The 24754-nt window shown below is 46.4% G+C and overlaps 1 protein-coding gene across 2 annotated transcripts; it reads left to right on the forward strand.

Annotated features, from left to right (window-relative positions):
* Positions 1-6331: 6331 nt before the first annotated feature.
* LOC144676221 (STAM-binding protein-like) lies at positions 6332-23232 on the forward strand. Of its 2 annotated transcripts, none has more exons than XM_078536708.1 (10): positions 6332-6426; positions 9667-9884; positions 10965-11040; positions 12870-12965; positions 14031-14379; positions 16132-16256; positions 17331-17468; positions 18212-18324; positions 21356-21455; positions 22784-23232. In XM_078536708.1, the coding sequence occupies exons 2-10, from the start codon at positions 9679-9681 to the stop codon at positions 22838-22840; spliced, it is 1260 nt and encodes a 419-aa protein (XP_078392834.1). In that variant the 5' UTR covers positions 6332-6426; positions 9667-9678; the 3' UTR covers positions 22841-23232. The 2 variants fall into 2 exon arrangements, with proteins under 2 accessions (XP_078392834.1, XP_078392835.1); XM_078536709.1 differs by lacking the exon at positions 6332-6426 and adding an exon at positions 7593-7699.
* Positions 23233-24754: the final 1522 nt, after the last annotated feature.

The following is a 24754-nucleotide window of genomic DNA, read 5'->3' on the forward strand; positions in this document are numbered from 1 at the left end:
TAAAGGAGGTAGCACTGATACCTCCAACAGCATTGGAGGTGAAGATGAGAGGATTCTGCAAACACAACTGTGTGCAGCTAATTGTAACTACACGGTAAGACAAAGAACAAAAGAAGAGATAATGGGAGCTTGTCAGAAAGGTGCAGCAATAATTATGGGGGATTTTAATCTACATATAGACTGGAAAAATCAGGCAAAGGTAGCATAGATGAGTTCATAGAATGTTTTTGGGACAGTTTCTTAGAACAGCACGTTCTGGAGCCAACCAGAGAGTGAGCTATATTAGACCTGGTATTGAGCAACGAGATAGGATTAATTGATGACCTCCTAGTGAAGGCACCCCTCGGTAGCAGGGGTCATAATATGATTGAATTTTACATTGATTTTGAGGGAGAAACAAGTGCATCCAAGAGCAGTATTTTAAAATTAAGGGTAATTATGAGGACATGAAAGACCTAGCTAAAGTGAACTGGCAAATAAGGTTAAGGGATAGGTCAATAGAGGTTCAGTGGCAGACATTTAAAGGGATATTTCAGAATACACGGAATATATACATGAGAGGGAAAATTTCAAGGCTGGGGGGGTACCACCATCTATGGTTAACTAAAAAAGTTAAAGACCGTATCGAACTTAAAGAAAAAGCATATAATTACCAAAGTCAGGTTGCAGGACAGAAGATTGGAAAGAATATAAAGAACAGCAAAAAATGACAAAAAGATTAATAAGGAGGGAAAAATGAGAGAGCTAGACAGGTAGTAAGAGTTTCTATAGATATTTAAATAAGAAAAGAGTTAACAAAGTGAGTGTTGGTCCTATACAGAATTCTGGGGAATTGATAATGGAAAGTAGGGGGACGGCGGATGTATTTAAACAGGCATTTTGCTTCGATCTTCACTATAGAGGGCACAGGTAAAATCCCAAAATCAGGAAATGGGAGGGAGGAACTTGGGAAAATTACAATCACCAGGGAAGTGGTACTGAGTAAATTGTTGGGGCTGTGGGCTGACAAATTCCCAGGTCCAGATGGACTTCACCCTAAAGTCTTGAAAGAAGTGGCTAGTGAGAGAGTTGATGCACTGGTTTTAATTTTCCAAAATTCCCCAGTTTTGGGGAAGGTTCCGTTAGATTGGAAATTAGCAAATGTAACTCCATTATTCAAAAAGGGAGGGAGACAGAAAGCAGGAAACTAAAGGCCAGTTAGCCTAATATCTGTCATAGGGAATATGTTAGAAGCTATTATTAAAGAAGCTATAGGGCATTCAGAGAAATTCAAGGCAATCAGGCAGAGTCAACATGATTTTGTGAAAGGGAAATCATGTTTAACCAATTTATTGGAGTTCTTTGAAGGAGTCGCATGTGCTGTGGATAAAGGGGAACTGGTGGATGTACTGTACTTAGATTTCAAGAAGGCATTTGATAAAGTGCCACATCAAAGGTTATTGCGGAAAATAAAAGCTCATGGTGCAGAGGGTAACATATTGGCAGGGATAGAAGATTGGCTAGCTAACAGGAAACAGAGAATAGGCATAAATGGGTCTTTTTCTGGTTGGCAGGATGTGATGAGTGATGTGCCACAGGGATCAGTGCTGGAGCCTCAACTTTTACAATTTATATAAATGACTTGGATGAAGGGACCAAAGGAATGGTTATGAAAATTGCTGAAGAGACAAAGATAGGTAGGAAAGAAAATTGTAAAGAGGACATAAGGAGGCTACAAAAAATATGTAGGTAGGTTAAGTGAGTGGGCAAAGATCTAGCAAGTGGAATATAATGTGGGCAAATGTGAAATTGTCCATTTTGGCAGGAAGAATGAAAAAGCTTATCTAAATGGTGAGAGGTTGCAGAACTGAGATTCAGAGGGATCTGGATGTCCTAGTGCATGAATCACAAAAGGCTAGAATGCAGGTACAGCAAGTAATTAGGAAAGCTAATAGAATGTTAGCATTTATTGTGATGCGAATTGATTGCAAACATTGTACAGGGCATTGGTGAAGCCACATACAGTAATGGTCTCCCTATTTAAGGAAAGATGTAAATGTGTTAGAAGCGGTTCAGATGAGTTCAAATGGGTAGGTCGTCTTATGAAGAAAGGTTGGACAGGTTAGGCTTGAATCCACTGGAGTTTAGAAGAGTATGAGGCGGCTTGATTGAAACCTTTAAGATCCTGAGGGGTCTTGACAGGGTGGATGTGGAGAGGATGTTGTGGGAGAGTCTAGAACTAGGGGTCACTGTTTAAAAATAAGGGGTTGCTTATTTAAGACAGATGAGGAGAAATTTTTCCTGAGGGTCGTGACTTCTTTGGAACTCTTCCTCAAAAAGCGGTGGAAGCAGAGCCTTTAAATATTTTTAAGGCAGAGCGAGATAGATTCTTGCTTAACAAGGGGGTGAAAGGTTATTGGGGGTAGGCAGGAATGTAGGGTTGAGGTCACAATCAGATCAGCCATGATCGTATTGATTGCAGAGTAGGCTCGAGGGGCCGAGTGGGGCCTACCAGTGCTCCTACTTGGTATATTTGTAGGCATTTCTGTTTCACTCTCCCTGTCAGTCCAGGTCAGGAATGTTGCCTTTTAATGTTGGACTGTCCACAAACTGTCCTTCAACATCCAACCTTTTAAATGTGCCTGTTGTGCTGATGTTCCAAAATCCACCTGAAGGTGAACAGGGCTAGCAGGCTGCTGAGCGTGCACAACTGAATCCAACAGAGAATTCATGGATAATGCATCCTGCTGTAGAACTGGTGGTTACACTGTGACTTTGTTTCAAGCAGAACTATTCATTCTTCACTCTGCTGCTGCTCTTTTGTCCCAGTGGCAGATACTGAGTGGGCAGTATCTGAGTGGTGCTAACTGTCTGAGAGACAGTCTGATGACCCATTCCTCAGCCAACATACAAATTGGGGCAGGATTAGGCTATTTGGCCCTTCGAGCCTGCTCCGCCATTCAGTATGATCATGGTTGAGCCTCTATCTCAATGCCATATTCCTGCTTTCTCTCCATACCCCTTGATGCCCCTGATAGCCAAAAAATGATCAATTTCTTTCTTGAATATACCCAGTGACCCAGCCTCCACAGCCATCTGTGGTAGAGAATTCCACAGGTTGACCACCCTCTGAGTGAAGAAAGTTTTCCTTATCTCAGTCCGAAATGGCCTGCCCCATATCCTGAAACTGTGGCCCCTGGTTCTAGAATCCCCAACCACGGGAAAGATCCTCCCTGCAACTAGTCTGTCTAGCCCTGTTAGAATTTTATACGTTTCAATCAGATCCCCTCTCACTCTTCTAAACTCTAGTGAATACAGGCCCAATCAAACCAATCTCTCCTCATATGACAGCCCTGCCATCCCCGGTATCAGCCTAGTGAATGTTTGCTGCACTCCCTCTGTGGCAAGTATATCTTAGGTAGGGAGACCAAAACTACATGCAATACTCCAGGTGTGGTCTGACCAAGGCCCTGTATAACTGTAGTAAGCATCCCTATTTCTGAACTCAAAACTTCTTGCAATGAAGGCCAACATACCATTTGCCTTCTTAATTGCTTGCTGCATCTGCTTATTTACTTTCATTGACTGGTGTACAAGGATACCCAGATCCCTCTGTACATCCACATTTCCCAATATATCACCATTTAAATAATACTCTGCCTTTCTGTTCATACCGAAGTGTATAACTTCACATTTATCCACGTTATACTGCATCTGCCGTGTGTTTGCCAAACACACACAACTTGTCTAAATCGCCCTGAAGCCTCCTTGCATCCTCCTCACAACCCCACCCAGTTTTGTGTCGTCAGCAAACTTGGAAATATTGCATTTGGTTCCCTTATCCAAGTAACTTATATATATCGTGAATAGCTGGGGCCCAAGCATTGATCCCTGCGGTACACGACTAGTCACCGCCTGCTATCCAGAAAAAGACCTATTTATTCCACTCTGTTTCTGGTCTGTCAACCAATCCTCAATCCATGCCAGTATATTACCCCTAATCCCATGTGCTTTAATTTTGCCCACTAGCCTCTTATGTGGGACCTTATCAAAAGCCTTCTTGAAATCCAAATACACCACATCCACTGGTCCTCCCTTATCTATTCTACTAGTTCCATCCTCAAAAAACTCCAGTAGATTAGTTAAGCATGATTTCCCTTTCATGCTGACTTTGTCTAATCCTGTTAATGCTTTCTAAGTGTTCTGTTACCACATCTTTTACAATAGACTCTAGCATTTTCCCCACTACTGATGTTAGCATCTCATACAGTGACTGCTTGCTATTGAGAATGGCTTAGTTGCAAATGGACAGCAAATGATGTGCAGATGCCAGTACAAGTTATGCAGTTGGCATCTGAGAGAGAATGATTTAACGCGATTTGGGTGTAGCATGCTTTGGAACAAATGAAGTTTTCAGTTCCACTTGCTAAGTGCAGCAGTTAATGACAGTGTGTGAAGTCGACACAACTTATCAGCCGAGGTCACTGGACCGCATTCAGGAGCAGGACTCTGGGTTCATTCAGCTCCTGCTCAGGCTGTGACATGGAATGCTGCTCTACAACAAACCCATGTGCTCACCTCCCCTGCCACCATTGCCAGCCTTCACCCTCTTCACCCCATGTGAGCTACTTGATGGACATTCATGAATTGTCTCTTTGCTGGAAAATCCATTCGACAAGCAAACTCGAGCAGCACGCATTCAAAAATAAATATGGGACCATTGTAAGTAGCATTCTACTCCATTGTTCAAATTGTGCAGCGGAGACTTTTAAAACCAAAGTTTGACTAACTTGTTCAGGCTTTTTAAAGTAACATAGGGTCGATGATATTGATGGACGAATGGCATTTGACAAAGCCCTATATAGTAAACTTGAAAGCAAAATTAAATGCATGGAATAAAAAGGATAGTGACAGCATAGATGCAAATTAGAAACAGAGATTAATGGTGAACGGTCATTTTTCAGACTTTTGTTTTATTCTTTCCCAGGTCGTGAGCCTCACTGGCTGGGCCAGCATTTATTGCCCATCCCTAGTTGCCCTTGAGAAGGTGGTGGTGAGCTGCCTTCTTGAACCGCTGCAGTCCATGTGGTGTAGGTACACCCACAGTGCTGTTAGAGAGGGAGTTCCAGGGTTTTGACCCAGTGAAAGTGAAGGAATGGTGATATATTTCCAAGTGTGTGACTTGGAGGGAAACTTGTGGGTGGTCGTGTTCCCATGCGTCTGCTGCCCTTGTCCTTCTTGGTGGTAGAGGTTGGAGTTTTGGGATGTGCTGTCAAAGGAGCCTTGGTGAGTTCCTGCAGTGCACATTGTATATGGTGCACCTTGTATATGGTACACATGTTGCCACTGTGCATCTGTGGTGGAGGGAGTGAATGTTTAAGGCGGCGGAGGGGTTGTCTATCTCGGTGTTAAATTTCATATGCCATATGCCTGCTGTTTCACCTGTCTATGTCCTCCTGACATCTGTTACTGTCCTATATCAGCTGCTCACTTTGAAATGATGCCAGCTTACCTAGGTCTAGGCTTTTGATGTATATCACAAAGAGCAGCCGTCCTAATACCTTCCCCTGGGGAACAACAATGTACGCTCCCCTCACTGGTTGGAGTCATACCTAGCACAAAGGAAGATGATTATGGTTGTTGGAGACCAATCACCTCAGTCCTAGGATGTCACTGCAGGAGTTCCTCAGGGTAGTGTCCTAGGCCCAACCATCTTCAGTTGCTTCATCAATGACCATCCCTCCATAATAAGTTCACAAGTGGGGATATTCGCTAATGATTGCACAATGATCAGTACCATTCGCAACTCATCAGATACTGAGACAGTCCGTGACCATACGCAAGTCCTGGCAACATTCAGGCTTGTGCTGATAAGTGGCAGGTGACATTTGCGCCACACAAATGCTTGGCAATAACCATTTCCAACAAGAGAGGATCTATCTCCTCTTGACGTTCAAAGGCATTACCATCGTTGAATCCCCCCAATACCGACATCCTGCAATTACCATTGACCAGAAACCTAAATTCTTCGGTGAAGGAGAAAACTGGAGTTGCAATGATTGCTTTCCACCTGTCTGAGCAAGTGCTTCTGATGATTGACAGCGGTCCCTGGGAGAGAGTGTTCTGTTGCGGGGTCATGAGGACTCGAAAAGTCGGCTTTATTCCTCTCCGCCGAAGCTGCCACACCTTTTCCAGGTAATTCTGTTTGTGTTTATTTTTGTTTTTATGATTGACAGCCGGGCCGGGGCTTACAGGACTGGCGCTGTGATTGGTCAGTGGGCGGGCTTGGCCGTCCTCGCGCTGTGATTGGTCAATGGGCGGGGCTTGCTCACTGCACGGGGGTTTCCCATGAAGCAGCGCGAGTGGGCGGGGTTGCGGCCTAGTGGATGTTACCAATCCTATTTGTAGTGAGCGGAAAGCGAGAGCCAGATCGGCGGCGCTGGGCGGGTGAGTGAGGGCATGCGACCCCACCCCTTCTGGGGTTATTCTATAACCTCCTCGGGGCTGAGGGCACCAATACCTGCCGGAAGGCGCTGCGATTATGGACTGAGGGGAGGGAGAACCAGGGCGGAACCGGAATAGCGATCGGAACCAGCCCGTCTCCGACATGTCACCGGCTCGGGGCAGTGGCCCAGGCGGCGCCGTTGCAGTAATTCTCCCCACCCGACACCAGGTTCTTTTCCTGACAGGTTCCTCCTCACTGACATCCGGGCCCCGCCCCAGAAACCAATTTCCGCCCCCGGCAGCCAGGCTCCTCCCCCAGAAATCAGTCTCCTCCCCCAGAAACCAGGCTCCATCCCCCGCATCCAAGCCCTCCCCACCAGCAAGCTGGCTCCTCCCCCTCGCGACAGCCAGGCTCCTCCCCCATACCTCCACCTGACAGCCAGGCCCCTCCCCACCTGACAGCCAGGCCCCTCCCCACCTGACAGCCAGGCCCCTCCCCACCTGACAGCCAGGCCCCTCCCCACCTGACAGCCAGGCCCCTCCCAGGTACTTGAGGGGTTTCCCTCGCAGACCCCCCACCCCTCTCCTCTTCCTGCCATTTGGTGATCACCTGGGAGCTGCAGCCTTTTTGATCTGTTGCTGACTATTCCCACCCTTATCTTTGCTCACTGTTGTGTGTGTGATCCTGACAGTGTCACGGTTACTCTCTCTGTCAAGGGCTTTCTTATCACCACATCCTTTACTTGTGCTACTGTTACTCACAACCAGGTCCCTTGTATGACATGGGGGACATTGATTACCAGGGCTGAGTGCACCCAAAGAATCCCCCACCATTTCAGCACTCGGAAAAATTCAAGCTGATTCGAGGTAGCCAACATGGAAGTAGTAGACAAGGGTATTGTGGTCAATGTCATACATTTGGATTTTCAAAAGACCTTTGATAAGTTATCACAGGATGGGCAAATGACAAAGGTTAGGGCATGAGGAGTCAGGACCAATAGCTGAATCGAGGACAGATTGTCTAAAACAGGAACAGTGGGAAAGGGCAACATGTGGGACGAGCTGAGTAACTCTTGCAGAGAGCTGGCAAAGGCATGCCAGGCTGAATGGCCTCCTGTGCTGTAACCATTCTATGATTCTATAACATAGATAGCAGAGAGTAAGGGTAATGGGTAGTTATGAAGATTGGAGGAAGATACAAAGCAATATTCCAGAAGGATCATGCTGGTGCACCAGTTATTCATGATGTACGTTAATGATTTGGACTTGGGAATAGGTAATTGGATATCATACTGAGGTATAGCTAACTCTGAAGAAGAATGCAACATGGAATATTGTGCACTGTTCTGCTCTCCATACTATAAAAAGAACATAGAAGCACTGGAGAAAGTGCAGAAAAAGATTTGAAAAAATAGTACTGGAACGGAGAGGTTACAGCTATCGGGAACTGACAGCGCAGAGAGAAACTTGTGATCTTCCAAGCTTCCCTCGGATCATACTCAAACTGCCATGCTTTCAATGCCCAAAACAAAACATCTCTGTTAAATGTGATTCTGCGATTGCATAGCACTTGCTGAACAATCCAGAATGCGCTAATAACTACACTAACAACCAATTTAAGATAATCAGTTGACCTTGTAAAATGACTCATTTACACTTGCTAGAAGTGACATAAGTTCATACACAGAAACTCGTTCTCTGCAAACAGAAGGGATATATTCAAGCCTTGTGCCTTTTTTGAATTACCCGGGAGCCTGGGGAGCCTATACCTCTCTGTTGTTTTCTCCTGTAGTATAAATTGTTGTGATTGTTTGAAATTTGGCATTCTTGCATTTGTCCTGATGAGTGCAAGACGAAAAACTTCGGCAACATGTCTCTCTTTTCAGCATTACTTCCCTAGATTCTAGAATGATCTCTGAGAATTAAAAAGTAACAAACGTAAGCTGGATGGAGCAAACCAGGAACAGGAGGCCAGTTAGCTTGACATCAGAAGTCTAGCAAATGCTTGCACCTGTTATTAGGAACGTGCTATCATGGCACATAGAAAATATATATGTTTGGATAGAATCAACATGGATTTTTGACAGGGAAAGCCTGTACATGAATCACACAAAGTTAATGTGCAGATACAGCAAGCATGGGAAAACTGATGGTATGTTAGCTTTTATTACAAATGCCTTAGTATACAAGAGTGAAGAAGTCTTACTGCAATTATATAGGCATTAGTGAGAATGCATCTGGCACACTGCACAGTTTTGGTCTCTTTAGCTAAGGAAGGACATGCTTGAGGGAGAGTGCAATGAAAATTCACTAGACTGGTTCCTGGGATGAGGGAGTTATCCTATGAGGAGAGATTATATTCCCTAGCCTTATATTCCCTAGAGTTTAAGAAAATGAGAGGTTATCTAATTGAAACATAAAATTCTGAGAGGGCTTGACAGTGTAGATGGTGGGAAGCTGCTTCCCTTGGGTAAAGAGTCCAGATTGAGTGATCACAGTCTCAGAATAGAGGGTCTGCTGTTTAGGACTGAGGTGAGAATTTATTTTCACTCAAAGAATTGTGAATCTTTGGTATTCTGTAGCCCAAAGAGCTGTAGATGCACAGTCATTGAGTAGTGGTAAAAATTTGGAACTGTCTTCCGCAAAGGGTAATTGATGCTTGATCAGTTGTAAATTTTAAATCTGAGCTGGCTAGATCTTTGTGAACCAAAGCTATTAAGGGATATGGCAGGTACTTGAAGTTTGGTCAGAGATCAGCCATGATCTGATTGAATGGCAGAACAGACTCGAGGGGTTGAATGGCCTTCTCGTGGTCCCACCACAACCAGCCTTTGACTAGATGATGTCCTATGTATTTTGACTGAATCAGATAAATGTCAGTCTTCACTCTGCTGCCCATTTCTTTCTTCCTGACGTTTCTGTCTCTGCTGCAGTTCAGTTCCATAGGCATTTTATCATCGTCTGATAGCCAATCCCATGTCAGCCATCTACATGTGTGGCTCCTGGCAGCAAGTGTCAGTAAGATATTGAGCTGTGGAAGCATCACAGCTGAGCCTTGGGTCAGGGGCCATGGAGAGCGTTTAGGGTCAGAAGCCCTAACTCATTTCCCAGGGATTACAGTGCCCTTATTATGAATCGATCAGAGAGCAGTAACACTGAGCGCCTTTTCTAGATCAGGTGTGTTTGTGAGCTAGTTGTCATTGTGTTGTGTCTTGTCACTGAACAGTCCTTTCCCTTGGCTAGAGTGGGGAGCATATGATGCCGGAACACTCTGACGTAAGCTTGTCTCCCGAGGACCGGGTACGGGCTCTTACCAAGAAGGGCAGTTCGGTGGACGTAAACGATGATGTCCCTCCACGGAGGTACTTCCGTTCCGGAGTCGAAATAATTCGAATGGCCTCAGTTTACGTGGACGAAGGCAACCTGGAAAGTGCCTTTGTGCTCTACAATAAGTACATAACGTAAGATCACTGATTATCACCATAATGCATGGCGCTGGTTAGCGAAAGGCTGCACTGTTGGAGGGTCAGTACTGAGGGAGTGCTGCACTGTCAGAGGGTCAGTGCTGAACTGTCGGAGGGTCAGTACTGAGGGAGTGCTGTACTGTCGGAGGGTCAGTACTGAGGGAAAGCTGAGCTGTCAGAAGGTCAGTACTGAGGAAGCACTGAGCTTCTAGAGAGTTAAAACTGAGGGAGTGCTGCACTGTTGGAGGGTCATTACTGAGGCAGTGCTGCACTGTCAGAGGGGCAGTACTGAGGGAGTGCTACAGTGTTGGAGGGTCAGTACTGAGGGAGTGCCGCACTGTCGGAGAGGCCGTAATAAGGTAGTGCTGCATTGTCGGAGGGTCAGTACTGAGGGAGTGCTGCACTGTCGGAGAGTCAGTACTGAGGGAGTGCTGCACTGTTGGAGTTTCAGTACTGAGGGAGTGCTGCACTGTTGGAGGGGCAGTATTGAGGGAGTGCTGCACTGTCAGAGGGGCCATACTGAGGAAGTGCTGCACTGTCGGAGGGTTGGTACCAAGATCTGAACCACTGTATAGCAATACACCTTTTTACAGGGTAGGATAAAGGATATTTTTAAAATAGTGATTTTGTTTTATTCATTCATCCGATGTGAACATGGCTGGCCAGGCCAGCATTTGTTGCCCATCCCTAATTGCCCCTTGAGAAGGTGGGGGTGAGCTGCCTTCTTGAACCGCTGCAGTCCATGTGGTGTAGGTACACCCACAGTGCTGTTAGGGAGGGAGTTCCAGGATTGTGGCCCAGTGACAGTGAAGGAACGGCCGATATATTTCCAAGTCTGGATGGTGAGTAACTTGGAGGGGAACTTGCAAGCAGTGGTGTTCCCATGTATCTGCTGCCCTTGTCCTTCTAGATGGTAGCAGTCGTGGGTTTGGAAGGTGCTGTTGAAGGAGCCTTGGTGAGCAGCTTTAATGAAACCTATCTCTGCTTTGTGTTCGGGAGTCGTCTCTGTGATCAACAGGCTTGTCATGTATGCCCTGTGTACAAGTGTGTCATTATTGTTTTCTGCTTATTGCCCAGGTTGTTCTTGGAAAAGCTGCCTAAGCATCGGGATTATAAAACCAGTGTCATTCCAGAGAAGAAGGAGACCATCAAAGTAAGAGAGAGCCTCTTCATGTCGCGTTTCACTGGAACAGCCACTCTGCTGAATCCCAGTAGGGTACTTTCTCTTTGCCTAGTTTGTCCATGCTGCCCTGTCATTCTATTCTGCTGCCTGGATCAGCGTATTCTGTGCAGTTACTCAGATCAACACCCACACAGTGTGGGGGAAAGCACTCTTGGCCTCGATTAAGTTTGACCAGTTAGGAGTTCCCGCATTGAAATGACACGTGCAGCAAATGGGAATGATACAGTGGGCCAGTGTGTGGTTGAGTTGTTTCTCAGCTTGTTACATTCAAACAGATTGGGTTCCTTTTGTTGAATGCAGCATTGAGGAGCAGGCGGAGGAGGGACAATATGCATTTTGTGTAGTGACTGGGATACAATGCCTACACTGTGCCACTCCTAATCCTCAGCACAATAACTGCCAGGGTGCTGGAATTCTTCAGTGGGACGTCACAGATCCCGTCTGTGACTGCCTGAGACCAGGCTTGCCTGGGGTGCCGAGCACGGGTGAATTGCCAGAATGGGGCACCAAATGAACAGAATAGGTGAGGTTGCGGAGCCAGGACTGTGAGACCAAACCTCAGCAAGAGTTGGCAATGTCCGGAGTGGAGGGAGCGGGGGAATTTAAAGAATGCTGATGGGATAACACTTGCCTCAGGAGGTTAACCTTTAGGGGATGGATGATGATCCCGAGAAAGGGAATTGGAGGGAATAGAATTATCACACAGGCAGCAAGTAAAACAATGTGTGTTTGACAATTTTTTGATGAAGCTGATAGTCACCATTCGCAAAACTTTTCTCATTTCAAAGGCCCCCAGGAAATTCTTAGAATTGTCATTGAATAGTTGTAGCCCATGCCAGTTCTCTGCAAGAGCAACTCACCTTGTCCCACTCCCCCACCCTTTTCCCCGTGGCCCTGAAAATCACTTTTGTTCAGATAATTACCCAATTTCCTTTCAAAAGCCTCGATTGAACCTGCCTCCACCACACTCTCAGGCAGTGCATTCTATATCCTAACTGCCTGCTGAGTAAAAAGTTTCTCCTCAAGTCTCCATTACTTCTTTTGCCACTCCCCTTAAATCGGTGCTCTCTGGTTCACGATCCTTCTGCCAATGGGAACAGTCTCTCCCTATCTACTCTGTCCAGACCCCTCATGATTTTGAACACCTCGATCAAATCTCCTCTCAACTTGCTTTTTTCTAAGGAGTACAGACTGAACTTCTCCAATCTATCCACGTAACTGAAGTTCTGAGAGAGAGAGAATTTTGAAACTTGTTCGAATAATTTGATAATCCTATGGCGCATCACACATTGCACCACTAGATAAGCTACACAAGTTGTATTGTGCCATGTTTGAATGTGATGGTGCTGTAAAATGGATTCAAAGACACTGGATGTACATCTGATGAGTTCTGCTTTCATTTAAATGGAAAGAGTCTTCCACTCAGTCAATTCACCATGACACTGTACATCACTGCCTCAGAAATGAGGAGAGCAACATGTATTTGTGTGTGTGAGTGTGTAATGATCGATGGATGGATGGGTCAGGGGATGAGACAAGATATCTCGCTGTGTTTCAGCTAGTGTGAGTGGTGGCCCAAAGCAGCTGACCCTGTCCCTTGCTGTCCTCCTGATTTTTCCATTACTGCTCTGTCTGTTATCATGTACCCAGACTTTGTGCTGTGGGTTTGCATCAAAGGCTTTGAAAAGAGCACCGAATGAACAGTCTTAAGTGTCAATTGCAATGCTGTGAATGAGGCTTTGAAAGAGGAAAACTACACAGTGTAAAATATTGGATTTTTCTTTCCCTGTATGTGACAGAAGCTAAAAGAGATTGCATTTCCAAGGGCTGAGCAGCTGAAGAGCGAACTTCTCAAGAGATACGCAATCGAGTATACCGAGCATCAGGAGCTACAGGTAAATATGGTGCAGCACAAGACGCACTGGACAGTCTATCCTGATCTTTGCTTTGGACCACTAGTAGCCATCCTCCTAGAGCAGAACCTTTTGCGTAGAGAAGCCCTGGCAAAATAATGTAACTGAGGTGAAAAACAAGATCAAAGGTTTGTTCGTGGCACTGTCTGTGGCTCACCCGTGGCACTGTCTGTGGCTCACCCGTGGCACTGTCTGTGGCTCACCCGTGGCACTGTCTGTGGCTCACCCGTGGCACTGTCTGTGGCTCACCCGTGGCACTGTCTGTGGCTCACCCGTGGCACTGTCTGTGGCTCACCCGTGGCACTGTCTGTGGCTCACCCGTGGCACTGTCTGTGGCTCACCCGTGGCACTGTCTGTGGCTCACCCGTGGCACTGTCTGTGGCTCACCCGTGGCACTGTCTGTGGCTCACCCGTGGCACTGTCTGTGGCTCACCCGTGGCACTGTCTGTGGCTCACCCGTGGCACTGTCTGTGGCTCACCCGTGTCACTGTCTGTGGCTCACCCGTGGCACTGCTCACAGTTCATCTGTTGCAATGTCTATGGCTCACCCGTGGCATTGCTCACAGTTCATCTGTTGCAATGTCTATGGCTTGCCTGTTGGATTGTCCATGGCTCACCCAGGGCTTTGCCCTTGGTATTGTCCGCAGTTTGCCCATGGCATTGTCTGTGGCTCGGCCGGGGCTCCGGAGCGTGCTGACAATTTTCTGGTAGCCTGACCTATCTGTGAAACCCTCCCAGAGAAGTGGTTTAAACCAGCCTGAGATTGATAGCCCCTCAATTGCTGTGGCTAAGGGAAGTTTCCGATTGCCAGTGGTTTGTAAAACCTCTGGCTCTCAGGAGGAAGGAACAGCTTTTGTTTCTGCCGCAGCTTTTCACCACCTCAGGACATCCCAACGTGCTTTCTGACCAAGGCAGTTCTCGAGGCGTAGTTCCTGGTGTAGGGTAGGTGGATGTGCCTGGCAGCTCACCCTGCACAGAAACTGCAGCGACTAACTGTTGGCGACTAACGGGCCCTATTATCGCTGACACCTCTCCTCCTCTTTACAGCGGAAGGAAGATGAGAAATTTGCGCAGGAGCTGGTCCGGCAGCAAGAACTGGAAGGCGAGAAACAGCGGGTGGCACGGATGCGGCAGCAGCAAGCGGAGCAGGAGCAGTTCCATGCCTTTGAGGAAATGATCAGACGGAAGGAACTGGAGAAGGAGAGGCTGAAAGTGCTGGAGGAGTATGCAAAACCGGAAATCTCCCCTCCGCCCAAAGACTGTCCCCTGATACCAGGTGTTCAGAGACCACCGGATAATCTTCCTCCAGCATCGCCCGCTGCAGGTCTCCCAAATGCTGCACCGCCTGTTGTGGATCGATCATTGAAACCCACAGCTCTCGGAACCAATTGGAACAGTGAGCACTGACCCACATACACTCTGTCATTTAAAGAAACGACTTGCTTGTACAGTTTAATTACTATCAGGAAAGGCTGAACAGGCTGAGGCTTTTTATTCTAGAAAACAGAGGTGACCTGATAGAGGTCTTTTAAGATTATGAAGGCAGAAGGCAGGATTTTACAGCAGGGGGATTTTACCTTCCCGCTGCAGTCCATGAGGTTTAGAAAGTCTCGCCGCATTTTACGGCCTCGTCCCCACCGAAACGGGGCCCTAAAATTCTGCTCATAGAGAAGATCTTTCCACTTGTAAGGGAGTCCAGAACTGGAGGATATTCACTGACAAATCCAATAAGAAATTCAGGAGAAACTACTTTACCCAGAGAGGGGTGAGAATGTGGTACATGCTGCCACACAGTAGTCTGGGAGGTAGTGGCGTAGTGGTATTGTTGCTGGAGTAGTATTCCAGAGATCCAGGGGATCCGGGTTCGAATCTCAGGATCAGATGGCGAAATTTGAATTCATTGAAAATCTGGAATTGCCGATTGTTGTAAAACCACATTTGGTTCACTAATGCCCCTTAGGGAAATCTTGCTGTCCTGACCTACACTTGACTTCAGTCCCACAGCAATGTGGTTGACTCTTAAATGCCCTCTGGACAAAGGCAATTAGGTGTGGGTAATAAATGCCCATACCCCATGAATGAATTAAAAAAAAAGTTGTGGTCTGATAGAGGGCAGGTCCTCTACTCATTTTCCCACACCTCTCAGTCCTTTGCTTTCCTCCTGAGTTACTCATCAGAACTTCTCATTTTCACAATTTAGTGAGCAACATGAGAATACATGAGCATGTTGTCTTCCTCATGTGTGCTTAAAGGAAATACAAGCCCTCTTCACAAAGGATCCTCCACCTATAAGCAGTTATTGTCCCTCGAGATTCTAGCTCTTCAGCTAGAAAGTTCGCTGGTTCCGCTGTGGATGTAACCCTGAGCATAGGACCCTTACCTGGGCCTCGGAGGACTTGCCAAAGGGCAGAGACGACAACCCCCTGAGTTCTGAAATGACCCCTGCTACCCTACAAGGAGTAGTTGAGGCAAATAGCTTAGATAGATTTAAGAATAGTTAGGTAAGTACATAAGAGAGAAAGGAATAGAAAGATATGTAAGATGAAGTGGGGTCAGAGGAGGCACATGTGGATCATAAACCTGTTGGACCAAATGGCCTGTTTCTGTGCTACAAATTCTGTCTAATACAATATTGAAATTCAGGTGACTTCAATTCATTTGCAGAGTCAATGCTAGAAGTGGAAACTCTTGTGAAGCTGAGCTTTACTGAAGATATTCCTCTCCCAGTGGCAGCAGTTACTTCTGTTTGGGCTACACTGACCGGGAGAATCATTATTCTGTTTTCATTAAGAATTGAAAATGTATAAAAAAGGTTTACCTGCTCAGAACAGACTAAACTGTGCGGTGTGCCATCAGGGCCCGCCGTGAAGTGAATGTGGGCAGTCGCTTCCTTTGCTGTCACTCGAATGGGTCTCCTCACCCTGCAGCCATCCCTCACCATGACTGAAAATGGCTCATTCTCCCAAATGGGAGCTTGACCATGTAAAATTGTCTATATCCACACAGATAGGATGGTCTTAGCTTTGATTCCTGATCTCGATGATCTGGGGTTAGATCTGCATCCACGGATTGGGTGATTTTACAGGAAAAGGATTGTGTTTGTTCAAGGGGGTGATAACATTGGAATTTCTGTACTTTTCTCCTTCAGATTTCTCGGCAGACAAATTACGGAATGTGGTGGTTTCCAAAAGCCTATGTCAGCAATTTCTCCAACTCGCTGAGGCCAACACTGCCCGAGGGGTGGAAACCTGTGGCATTCTCTGCGGCAAACTGGTAGGAATCCCTAACTCTCCAGTTTGGTGACTGGCAGGAGGTGTCCCAGCTGCTCAGTGGCGGGGTGCATCATGCAGGCTCTGGCAAAGCACACGAAACAGGGAAAAATGATTAATAGGAGGTGTGGTGGGTGTTGGTAGTTGACTGGGCAGCTGATCTAATAGCATTGATTTGCCATTCTAATCAGAAACCAAATGCTTAGAGATTAGTGAGGGCACTACAGTCTGGCTTCCTATCAATTTCTGTTCATTCAGTTGTGATTGGGACAGCACTGAGCTGTAACACACATACATGCCGTCTCCAAATTCCTTTCAATACAGAGGATCCATTGGAGCAGTCTCCCTAGAGTCTTAACCTCCTTAAACATTGCATGGTGTCTGACCCCTGTTGTCCATTCTGAGTACTTCTGAAGATTGGAAACTACCCATTTCCCCAAAGCCTGTCCGCCATCTACAAGGCACAAGTCAGGAGTGTGATGGAATACTCCCCACTTGCCTGGATGAGTGCAGCTCCAACAAGACTCAAGAAGCTCAACACCATCTAGGATAAAGCAGTCCTTTTGATTGGCATCCACCCACCACCTTAAACATTCACTCCCTCCATGACCAACACACAATGGCAGCAGTGTGTACCATCTAAAAGATGCACTGCAGCAACTCATCAAGGCTCCTTCGACATCACCTTACAAACCCACAATCTCTGCCATCTAGAAGGACAAGGGCAGCAGGTGAATGGGAACACCACCACCTGCAAGTTCCCTTCCAAGTCACAAACCACCCTGACTTTGAACTATATCGCTGTTTAGTCATTTTCGCTGGGTCAAAAACCTAGAACTAGCTTCTTAACAGCACTGCAGGTCCACCTGCTATGCTTGGACTGCAGCGGTTCAAGAAGGTGACTCAGCACCACCCACTCGAGGGCATTAAGGGAAAGGTGATAAATGCTGGCCTTACCAAAAATGCTGGCATTGGTGCCACCCCGCAGTGCAATTGCACCACTCCCCTTGGACATCTCATTGGATTTGTAGCAGGGCTACACTGCTGCTGTATCCTGATCTGTTTATTTTGCTTCCAGATGCAGAATGAGTTTACCATAACCCACGTGCTCGTGCCTAAACAGAGTGCAGGTCCTGATTACTGTAACACGGAGAATGAAGAGGAACTCTTCCTGATTCAAGACCGAGATGACCTCATAACCTTGGGTTGGATCCACGTGAGTGGGGTTCTCCTGTACCTGTGACTGGCTGTAAATCCTGGAAAACAATTATCCCTGCTCTGTTGCTAAGTCACTCGATCAGAGGCAGACTGGTAGAGTGGATGTTAGTGCTGTACTCTGGAGGGAGTGAAATCAGTCCCTGATCATCATCCAGTGCATCTCCCTGGAAATGGACTGGACTGGGCTTTGGAACAACCCATCCCGCCATTAAATGTGCCACCAATCTTCACTGTCCAGATGCCTAATGGAGAATGGCTAACTGGGTGAGCTGTCAGGGTGGCAGCATGTGGTGATCTGTGGATAAGTGGGGTCAGTGCCTTCAGGAAGAAAGGGGAAATTGTATTCCTTTTTAAAAATATTTTCTCAGGCTCCCCAAACATTGAGCTGAAAAGCGACCTGCAGTGGGTCACTAGAGAGCAGGTTGGGGGTCAGCTGCCAGTTTTCCCCTTGTACCTTCTCGATTTTCCTAATAGCCAGGCCAAGATTGGAAAACAGTGGGGAGGGGTTGTGGATTGGCGTGATGTGGGAGCAGTCCCGGGTCATGCAGATACCTTGGCGTGTGCTTGTGCCCCCACCTTCCGTTCACTGCCTCCTGTATCAGTGCTGGAAAGTGATTGTAACGTAACTGAATCCATCTTCTGCTCTTATTCACAGCTCCACTCCCGGATGATGACGGATGTTTTTTTCACAATGCGGATTGTTTGTTGCTCTGTAATTAATCTTTTTCTGTGTGTCCCCAGACCCATCCAACCCAGACTGCATTCCTTTCCAGTGTGGACCTTCACACCCACAGCTCCTACCAGATAATGCTTCCAGAGGCCATAGCTATTGTTTGTTCACCCAAGTATCATGAGTGAGTATGTGATGGGATTAATCTGTGCTCCATTTCAAGGATGCAAGTCTTCACTTAACATTTAAACATTTAACATCAATGGAAGACGGACTAACCTTAACATTAGAGCAAGTCTTTCAGCAATGAAATCAGGAAGTACGTCTTCACACATAGGGTAGTGAAAACCTGGAATTCTGTCCCTCAAAAAGCTTGTTGAGGCTGGGGGATCAATTGGAAATTTTAAGGCTGAGATCAGTAGATTTTTTTTTTGGAAGGTTATCAAATGGAACAAAGGTAGGTGAATGGACTGAATGACTAACTGAATGACGGAATAGGCTTGAGGGGCTGAATGGCCTCCTGCTGTTCCTAAAGGGCTAAGATGAGGTTCTTTCTTTCCTTATTTTGAAGGCCCAACTTGTACTCTGGCCTGAGGCTCCAAAACAGGCAGACGAAAGAAATCGGGAGGGGAGGAGAGGTGAAACTCCAGCAAGTTTAGAAACTACTAAACCAAGTGTTCATTTTCGTGAATGGTGCAAGTAATAATTTGCACCCACTTTATCACTCGAATGGAAGAGTGAGAGAAGTGCAACCTTCTGCTTTCATGAGCAGCTGTTCGGGGGAGGGGCAGGGAAGGTTCACAAGGGGAGGCGAGGGTTTGAGGGTTTTGAGCGGGCCAGCGAAAGCCAAATTTCTGGGATTTTTATTATTTCCTGATCTTTGGCTCAGGTGTTGTTTACAGTGAAGTACAGTTGCCAATGCAATGCCGCATTGTTGCTCCCAACAAAATCCACCGACAGCAGTGAGATAAAGGACCAGAGAGTGTGCATAATGCTGATGTAGGTTAATGGATAAATGTTGCCCAGGAAAACTGAAAGACAGGAGGGAACACATAGGAGCAGGAGTAGGCCATTCAGCCCATCGAGCCTGCTCTGCCATTCAATATCATCATTGCTGATCATCCACTTCAATGCCTTTTTTCCCCCACACGATCCCAAATCCCTTTTTGCCATTGGCATTTAGAAATCTGCCAATCTCTGCTTTAAACATGACCAACTACTGAGCTTCCACGGCCCTCTGGGGTAGAGAATTCAAAAGATTCACAACCCTCTGAGTAAAAAAAATTTCTCCTCATCTTGGTCCTAAGTGGCTCCCCCTTTATTTTGAAATTGTGTCCCCTGGTTCTAGACTCCCCAGCCAGGGGAAACATCTACCTGCATCTACCCTGTCTAAGTAATTTGTAGGTTTCAATGAGATCACCTGTCATTCTTTGAAACTCTAGAGAATACAGGCCCAGTTTCCCCAACTATATGGATAGTTCCGGTTGCTAAAGAGAAAGAGCAAGCATTATCCTGGGCACTTGACTGAAAACCTACCTAGATGTCAAGGTGAGTACAATGTCTCAAACCTGGTTACCCAAAAACCAGAATTATCCAAAAACTGGACATTTTTCTCTCGGGCGCTGTTCCCGGAACGGAGTAAGCACGGGAACGAGGAGGCCATCCTCAGGCTGATCCTCAAGGATGGAATCAGCGAGAGTCGCACACACAATAGGACCTGAGTCCATTGCAGCACTTTTAAGATCTGCCTTCCCCCTGGCCTTCCCTAATCTCTGGACACAAAGCTGCCTGTTCCACCAGCGGCATCATTCCAATTGCAATATTCCCAGGTGCTTTCAAGTGAGAGGATCTGAAATCAGCCGTTTTCTCTCTGTCCCCGTTATTGCAGCCTAAGCAAATACTCTTTTCCGGCAGGATTTACGATTAATTGCTTTTTCAAAAATTGCCCAATCAACCTTTTAAATCGTAAGTGTTTCTGCCCATAATGGTTATGAGCACTTGGGGCTTGCAAGCAATCCCCATCCTGTGATCTACAACCTAGTTATTTTTATGACATTAATGGTCAGTGCAGAGTGTGCTACAGAGACGGACCGTGAAGAAGTTGGTTCTGGAATCAGGGAAAATCTGAAATCTACCACAATCTCGGTCCCGAGGGTGCCGGATTTGGGACACTGTACCTGTACTTTCAAAGGCAGAGGAAGCCCTGGGCTCACCTACGAGGGTGATCTAAATATGGAATGTGATGGAAGAGAGACAAAAGAGCACTAAACAGAATCACACTGCACTTTTATTAATTGCTGAAAAAAGAGATGCTGTTGAAGCTTTTTGCCTTGCACCCATCCGGACAGAAACAAGAATACCAAATTTCAAAGGGAACAATAATTTATACTGCATGAGAAAAAGTTTGATTGGTTAGCAAGTCAACTCTGATTGGTCAAGGCGTTGCCATGGATAATGCAGCAGGGAACTATTGTGCTTTTGTTCAAAAGCATTCAAAACCGGCAGCAATGCCACAGGTGAGCTATAGACAATGCCACGGGCTCCTTTTGCCTGCAGAGGACCAGGACATCAGGGATAAATCCCCTGCTCTTCTTCAAAATAGTGTCATGGGATAGTCCATGTGGTTTGACATCTCACCTGAAAGTCAACATCTCAGACAGTACAGCATTCCCTCAGCATTGCACTGAAATAGCAGCCTGGAAGTTGTGTAATGGGACTTGAACCCACAATCTTCTGACTCAGTGGCAAAAGCGCTATCAACTGAGCCATGGCTGACACAAGGCAGAATGTGCATTTCTAACGTGAGTAAATTCAATTAGTGTCCATTAAACTCAATTTCCTGAAGTTTTTGAAGCTATAATCTTCGTGTTTCTAATGGCAATATGGACTGCTTTAACATCCGTGTATGCTCAGTAAGCTAGGAACCCTACGAGAAAGATCCAGAGCCATTAACAAGGTTGGAAAGTGTAGGGGATGAAGTGAATGGAGCAGTGATAATGAGGCTAAACTTTGGTCGTTTAATCTGACTGACCTGCTACACTATGTTTGACTATGAACACAGAATGTTGCTGGAGACATATTTATCTGTTTCTAACGTTCGGTACAGATTTTTCTGTAACGCCAGAGTTTTGAAATAGTGGGGAGGATTTCTGCCAGTTTTTTGTGTGGTTGGTGTTTCTCACTCTGTGCTCTGACTGATTTCTCTGTTTCTTTAGGTCTGGTTTTTTCAGACTGACGGACCACGGCATGGATGAGATATCTCTCTGTAAGCAGAAGGGGTTTCATCCACATCCAAAGGATCCGCCTCTGTTCAATGTAAGTGGTGTTTGCCGCATGCAGCTTTCTGAATGGAAACTCGATCTATTTCACTCTTCCCAGATAAAGGTTTTCCTTCGCTCCTTGCATTGAACTTGATCGTGGTCAACATCCGCTCTGTCTCCGTCCACCGCTACGGGAGTGAGTTAGGTTAGTTGACAGGGTAATGAACACTTACCCAGCTCAGATATTGTGCGAGTTTCCTGCTTCCCCACGACCATAAGTGGAGCAGAGCGCCAAACAAAGAATGCCCAGAAATGGTTCCAAAGTAGCAGTTTTTATAAAGGCAATGATCTGCTCTGGTTCCACGCTCACAATCAGCCCACACTCCTTAGCCTGTAGGTGAAGCAGGCAAGAGGACTGAGTGCCGAGATAGTTTGGCCAGAGTTCCTGCATCGATACTTGCCAAGGGCTTTTAATCCAGTGAATAATCGCCCAGACGCAGTGTGAGAATAAATGTTGCTCGGCCACAATGCTTCAGCTCAAATCTGCTTTCAATGAAGTACTCGTAAGGAATGGCCACTCTGTGCTTCCCACATTTCTCAGATAGATTTGAACCTCCTGAGAACCACCCCTCCCCCCCTCACCCAGTGAGAGATGGGGAAATCCATGCTGGCACTGCATAGTGCCAAGGACTCCTGGCTTCCGTTCACTCTGAGATTCACCAATGTCAGCTCATTCTTGCTTCAGTGCTCAGGGGATGTGGATTCTACAAAGAACCTGGTTACAGGCCAGAATTTGCTTCCTGTCATTAGCAGGAGGGGTGACTGTCGATTTCTGCGCATTCTCTGCCAATGTTCTAACAAGTTGCTTTGTGAGTAACCACTTTAGTAGAGGAAAAGACATGTGTTTATATAGCACTTTCATGACCGCTGGATGTCTTAAAGCACTTTACAACCAATGTAGTACTTATTGAAGTGTAGTCGCTGTTGTACTGTAAGAAATACAGCAGCCAGTTTGCACACAGCAAGCTCTCAGAAACAGCGCTGTGATCATGAGCAGATCGTCTGTTTTTGTGATGTTGATATTGGCCAGGACACCGGGGAGAACTCCCCTGCTCTTCTTCGAAATGGTGCTATCCATTTCAAGGATGCAAGTCTTCTTGCATCCACCCACACAGGCAGCTGGGGCCTCAATTTAACATCACACCCAAGAGATCGGCACCTCCGACAACGCAGCACTCCATCAGTACTGCACTGGGAGTGTCAGTCTAGATTTTTGTGCTCAAGCCCTGGAGTGGGACTGGAACTTTGTGATTCAGAGGCAAGAGTGCTACCAGCTGAGCCATGGCCGACACAGATTAACCTCTCTCCATGTGTTTCTTTCAGGCATGCACACACGTTTCTGTAACGGACACAAACGTTACAGTGCTGGACCTTCGGTGATTGGTGCCTTATCTTCTGACCGTCCTTGGTTCCCGTAGAAACCACTAACCATGATGTCACTGTCTTGAGAACCTCAGGCAGAGGACTCTGCAACTCTAACCCTTCCAGATCTGCGACACTTTCTTTGAGGAGTTTTCGATTTGATTGTAATCATTCTAAAATACTAATTAATATATTGTCAAGTTCTAAACTCTGTCCTGTACAGAAAGCGGGAGCGCCTTTATTTAAAAGCCCGCACTGCTGCACTTAAACTGATGAAACATGGGAGATGAAGTAAGATGCCTGTCGATAGGATTTTTTTGTTAACTCTCACTGCACTTTGACCTTTGTTAACTTTATTGGGCCCAATTGTTGTCGCTTTGCCCATCAATAAACAAAGTTTGGCCATTTGATTTTTTTACCTTTTCTTTTCCTCCTCTCAGTTTTGCTCGGATACCTTATGGATTAGAATATGGTCTGTGTCGAGCATGTATTTTAAGTTCTGCTTAATCGAAATGACTGTTGTTCAGGAGTAAGTGTTCGGAGAGACCGCATGCCCCCACAGTTACATTTTTATCCCATCTTGATGAAATGCATTAGGAGGGTTGCCCCTTGTCTTTTCCAACCCATGAAACTGACTTTGGTGTTGACACTTGTGAATCTTGGATACTTTTCCTCCTTCACCATCTAGCAACAGGAGCAGGCCATTCAGCCCCTTGAGCCTGTTCCACCATTCAGTTAGATCATGGCTGCTCTGCATCTTAAACCGTGTCTGCCCGCCTTGGCTCCGTCAAGCTTTATTCCCCCCTTACCGAACAAAAAAACGTATCAATATCATTTCTGAAATTTTCCATTGCCCCTCCCAGCCCTCAGCAGTGTTTTAGGGAAGGGAGTTGGCAGACTTCCACTACGCTTTGTATGAAGAAGTGTTTCCTGATGGTTCCCATGGTTACAGTGACAACATTCGGTCATAACAATTTTAGTCTTGTGATAATAAACCTCACGTGATTCTGGTCTGAATGATTTTAAATGACATACCGTGAATACAACCTGGTTTCCCCACTGACTTCAAGGTGGTCAGAATTGATCTTCCGGGACTGCCACCAAGGGACTTTTTAAAAAAAATTCATTCATGGGATCTGGGCACTGCTGGCTAGGCCAGCATTTATTGCCCATCCCTAAGTACCCTTGAAGGTGGTGATGAGCTGTCTTCTTGAACTGCTGCAGTCCATGTGGTGTAGGTACCCCCACTGTGCTGTTAGGGAGGGAGTTCCAAGGCTGGACATCCAACTCTCCTGAAAGCTCCAAAATAAAAGTAAAATACTGCGGATGATGGAGATCTGAAATAAAAACAGGAAGTGCTGGAAAATCTCAGTAGGTCTGGCAGCCTCTGTGGAGAGAGAAACAGAGGTCACGTTTCAAATCCAATATGACCTTTCCCCACGCCCCACCACCCCCAACCTGCTCAACGGACCCTTTCACCTGTCACCAATATTCACCCTCCACCTGGACCTCTCCATCAGCCCTCTTAGTTTCTCTGCTCCTCACTCACTCTAACCTCAACCCTCTGAACTTGTTGCATTCCATTCCCTCAAGTCCAACTCTGACTTTGTTACCAAGCCTGCTGACAAGGGCGGTGCTGTTGTCTGGCGTTCTGACATCTACCTTGCAGAGGCTGAGTGCCAACTCTCAGACACTTCTTTCTACCTCCCCCATTACCTCACCACCGAACATCAAGCCATTGTTTCCAGGACTGTCACTAACCTCATCTCCTGTGGAGATCTCCCCTTCACAGCCTCCAAACTCATAGTCCCTCAACCCTGAATAGCCTGCTTCTACCTCCTTCCCAAAATCCACAAACAGGACTGTCCTTGCAGACCCACCGTTTCAGCCTCTTCCTGTCCCACTGAACTTATTTCTTCCTATCTTGACTTT

Source organism: Cetorhinus maximus, unplaced genomic scaffold (assembly GCF_964194155.1).
Source record: "Cetorhinus maximus unplaced genomic scaffold, sCetMax3.hap1.1 HAP1_SCAFFOLD_1434, whole genome shotgun sequence".
In the NCBI taxonomy this organism is placed as follows: domain Eukaryota; kingdom Metazoa; phylum Chordata; class Chondrichthyes; order Lamniformes; family Cetorhinidae; genus Cetorhinus; species Cetorhinus maximus.

What these genes read in the sequence shown, in the direction of transcription:
- LOC144676221 (XM_078536708.1), top strand. Translation starts at nt 9,679, where the DNA reads ATGATGCCGGAACACTCTGACGTAAGCTTGTCTCCCGAGGACCGGGTA. An exon ending in AGAAGAAGGAGACCATCAAA is followed by an intron (nt 11,041 to 12,869) that starts GTAAGAGAGAGC and finishes TGTATGTGACAG; the next exon opens with AAGCTAAAAGAGATTGCATT. An exon ending in TGTTCACCCAAGTATCATGA is followed by an intron (nt 18,325 to 21,355) that starts GTGAGTATGTGA and finishes CTGTTTCTTTAG; the next exon opens with GTCTGGTTTTTTCAGACTGA.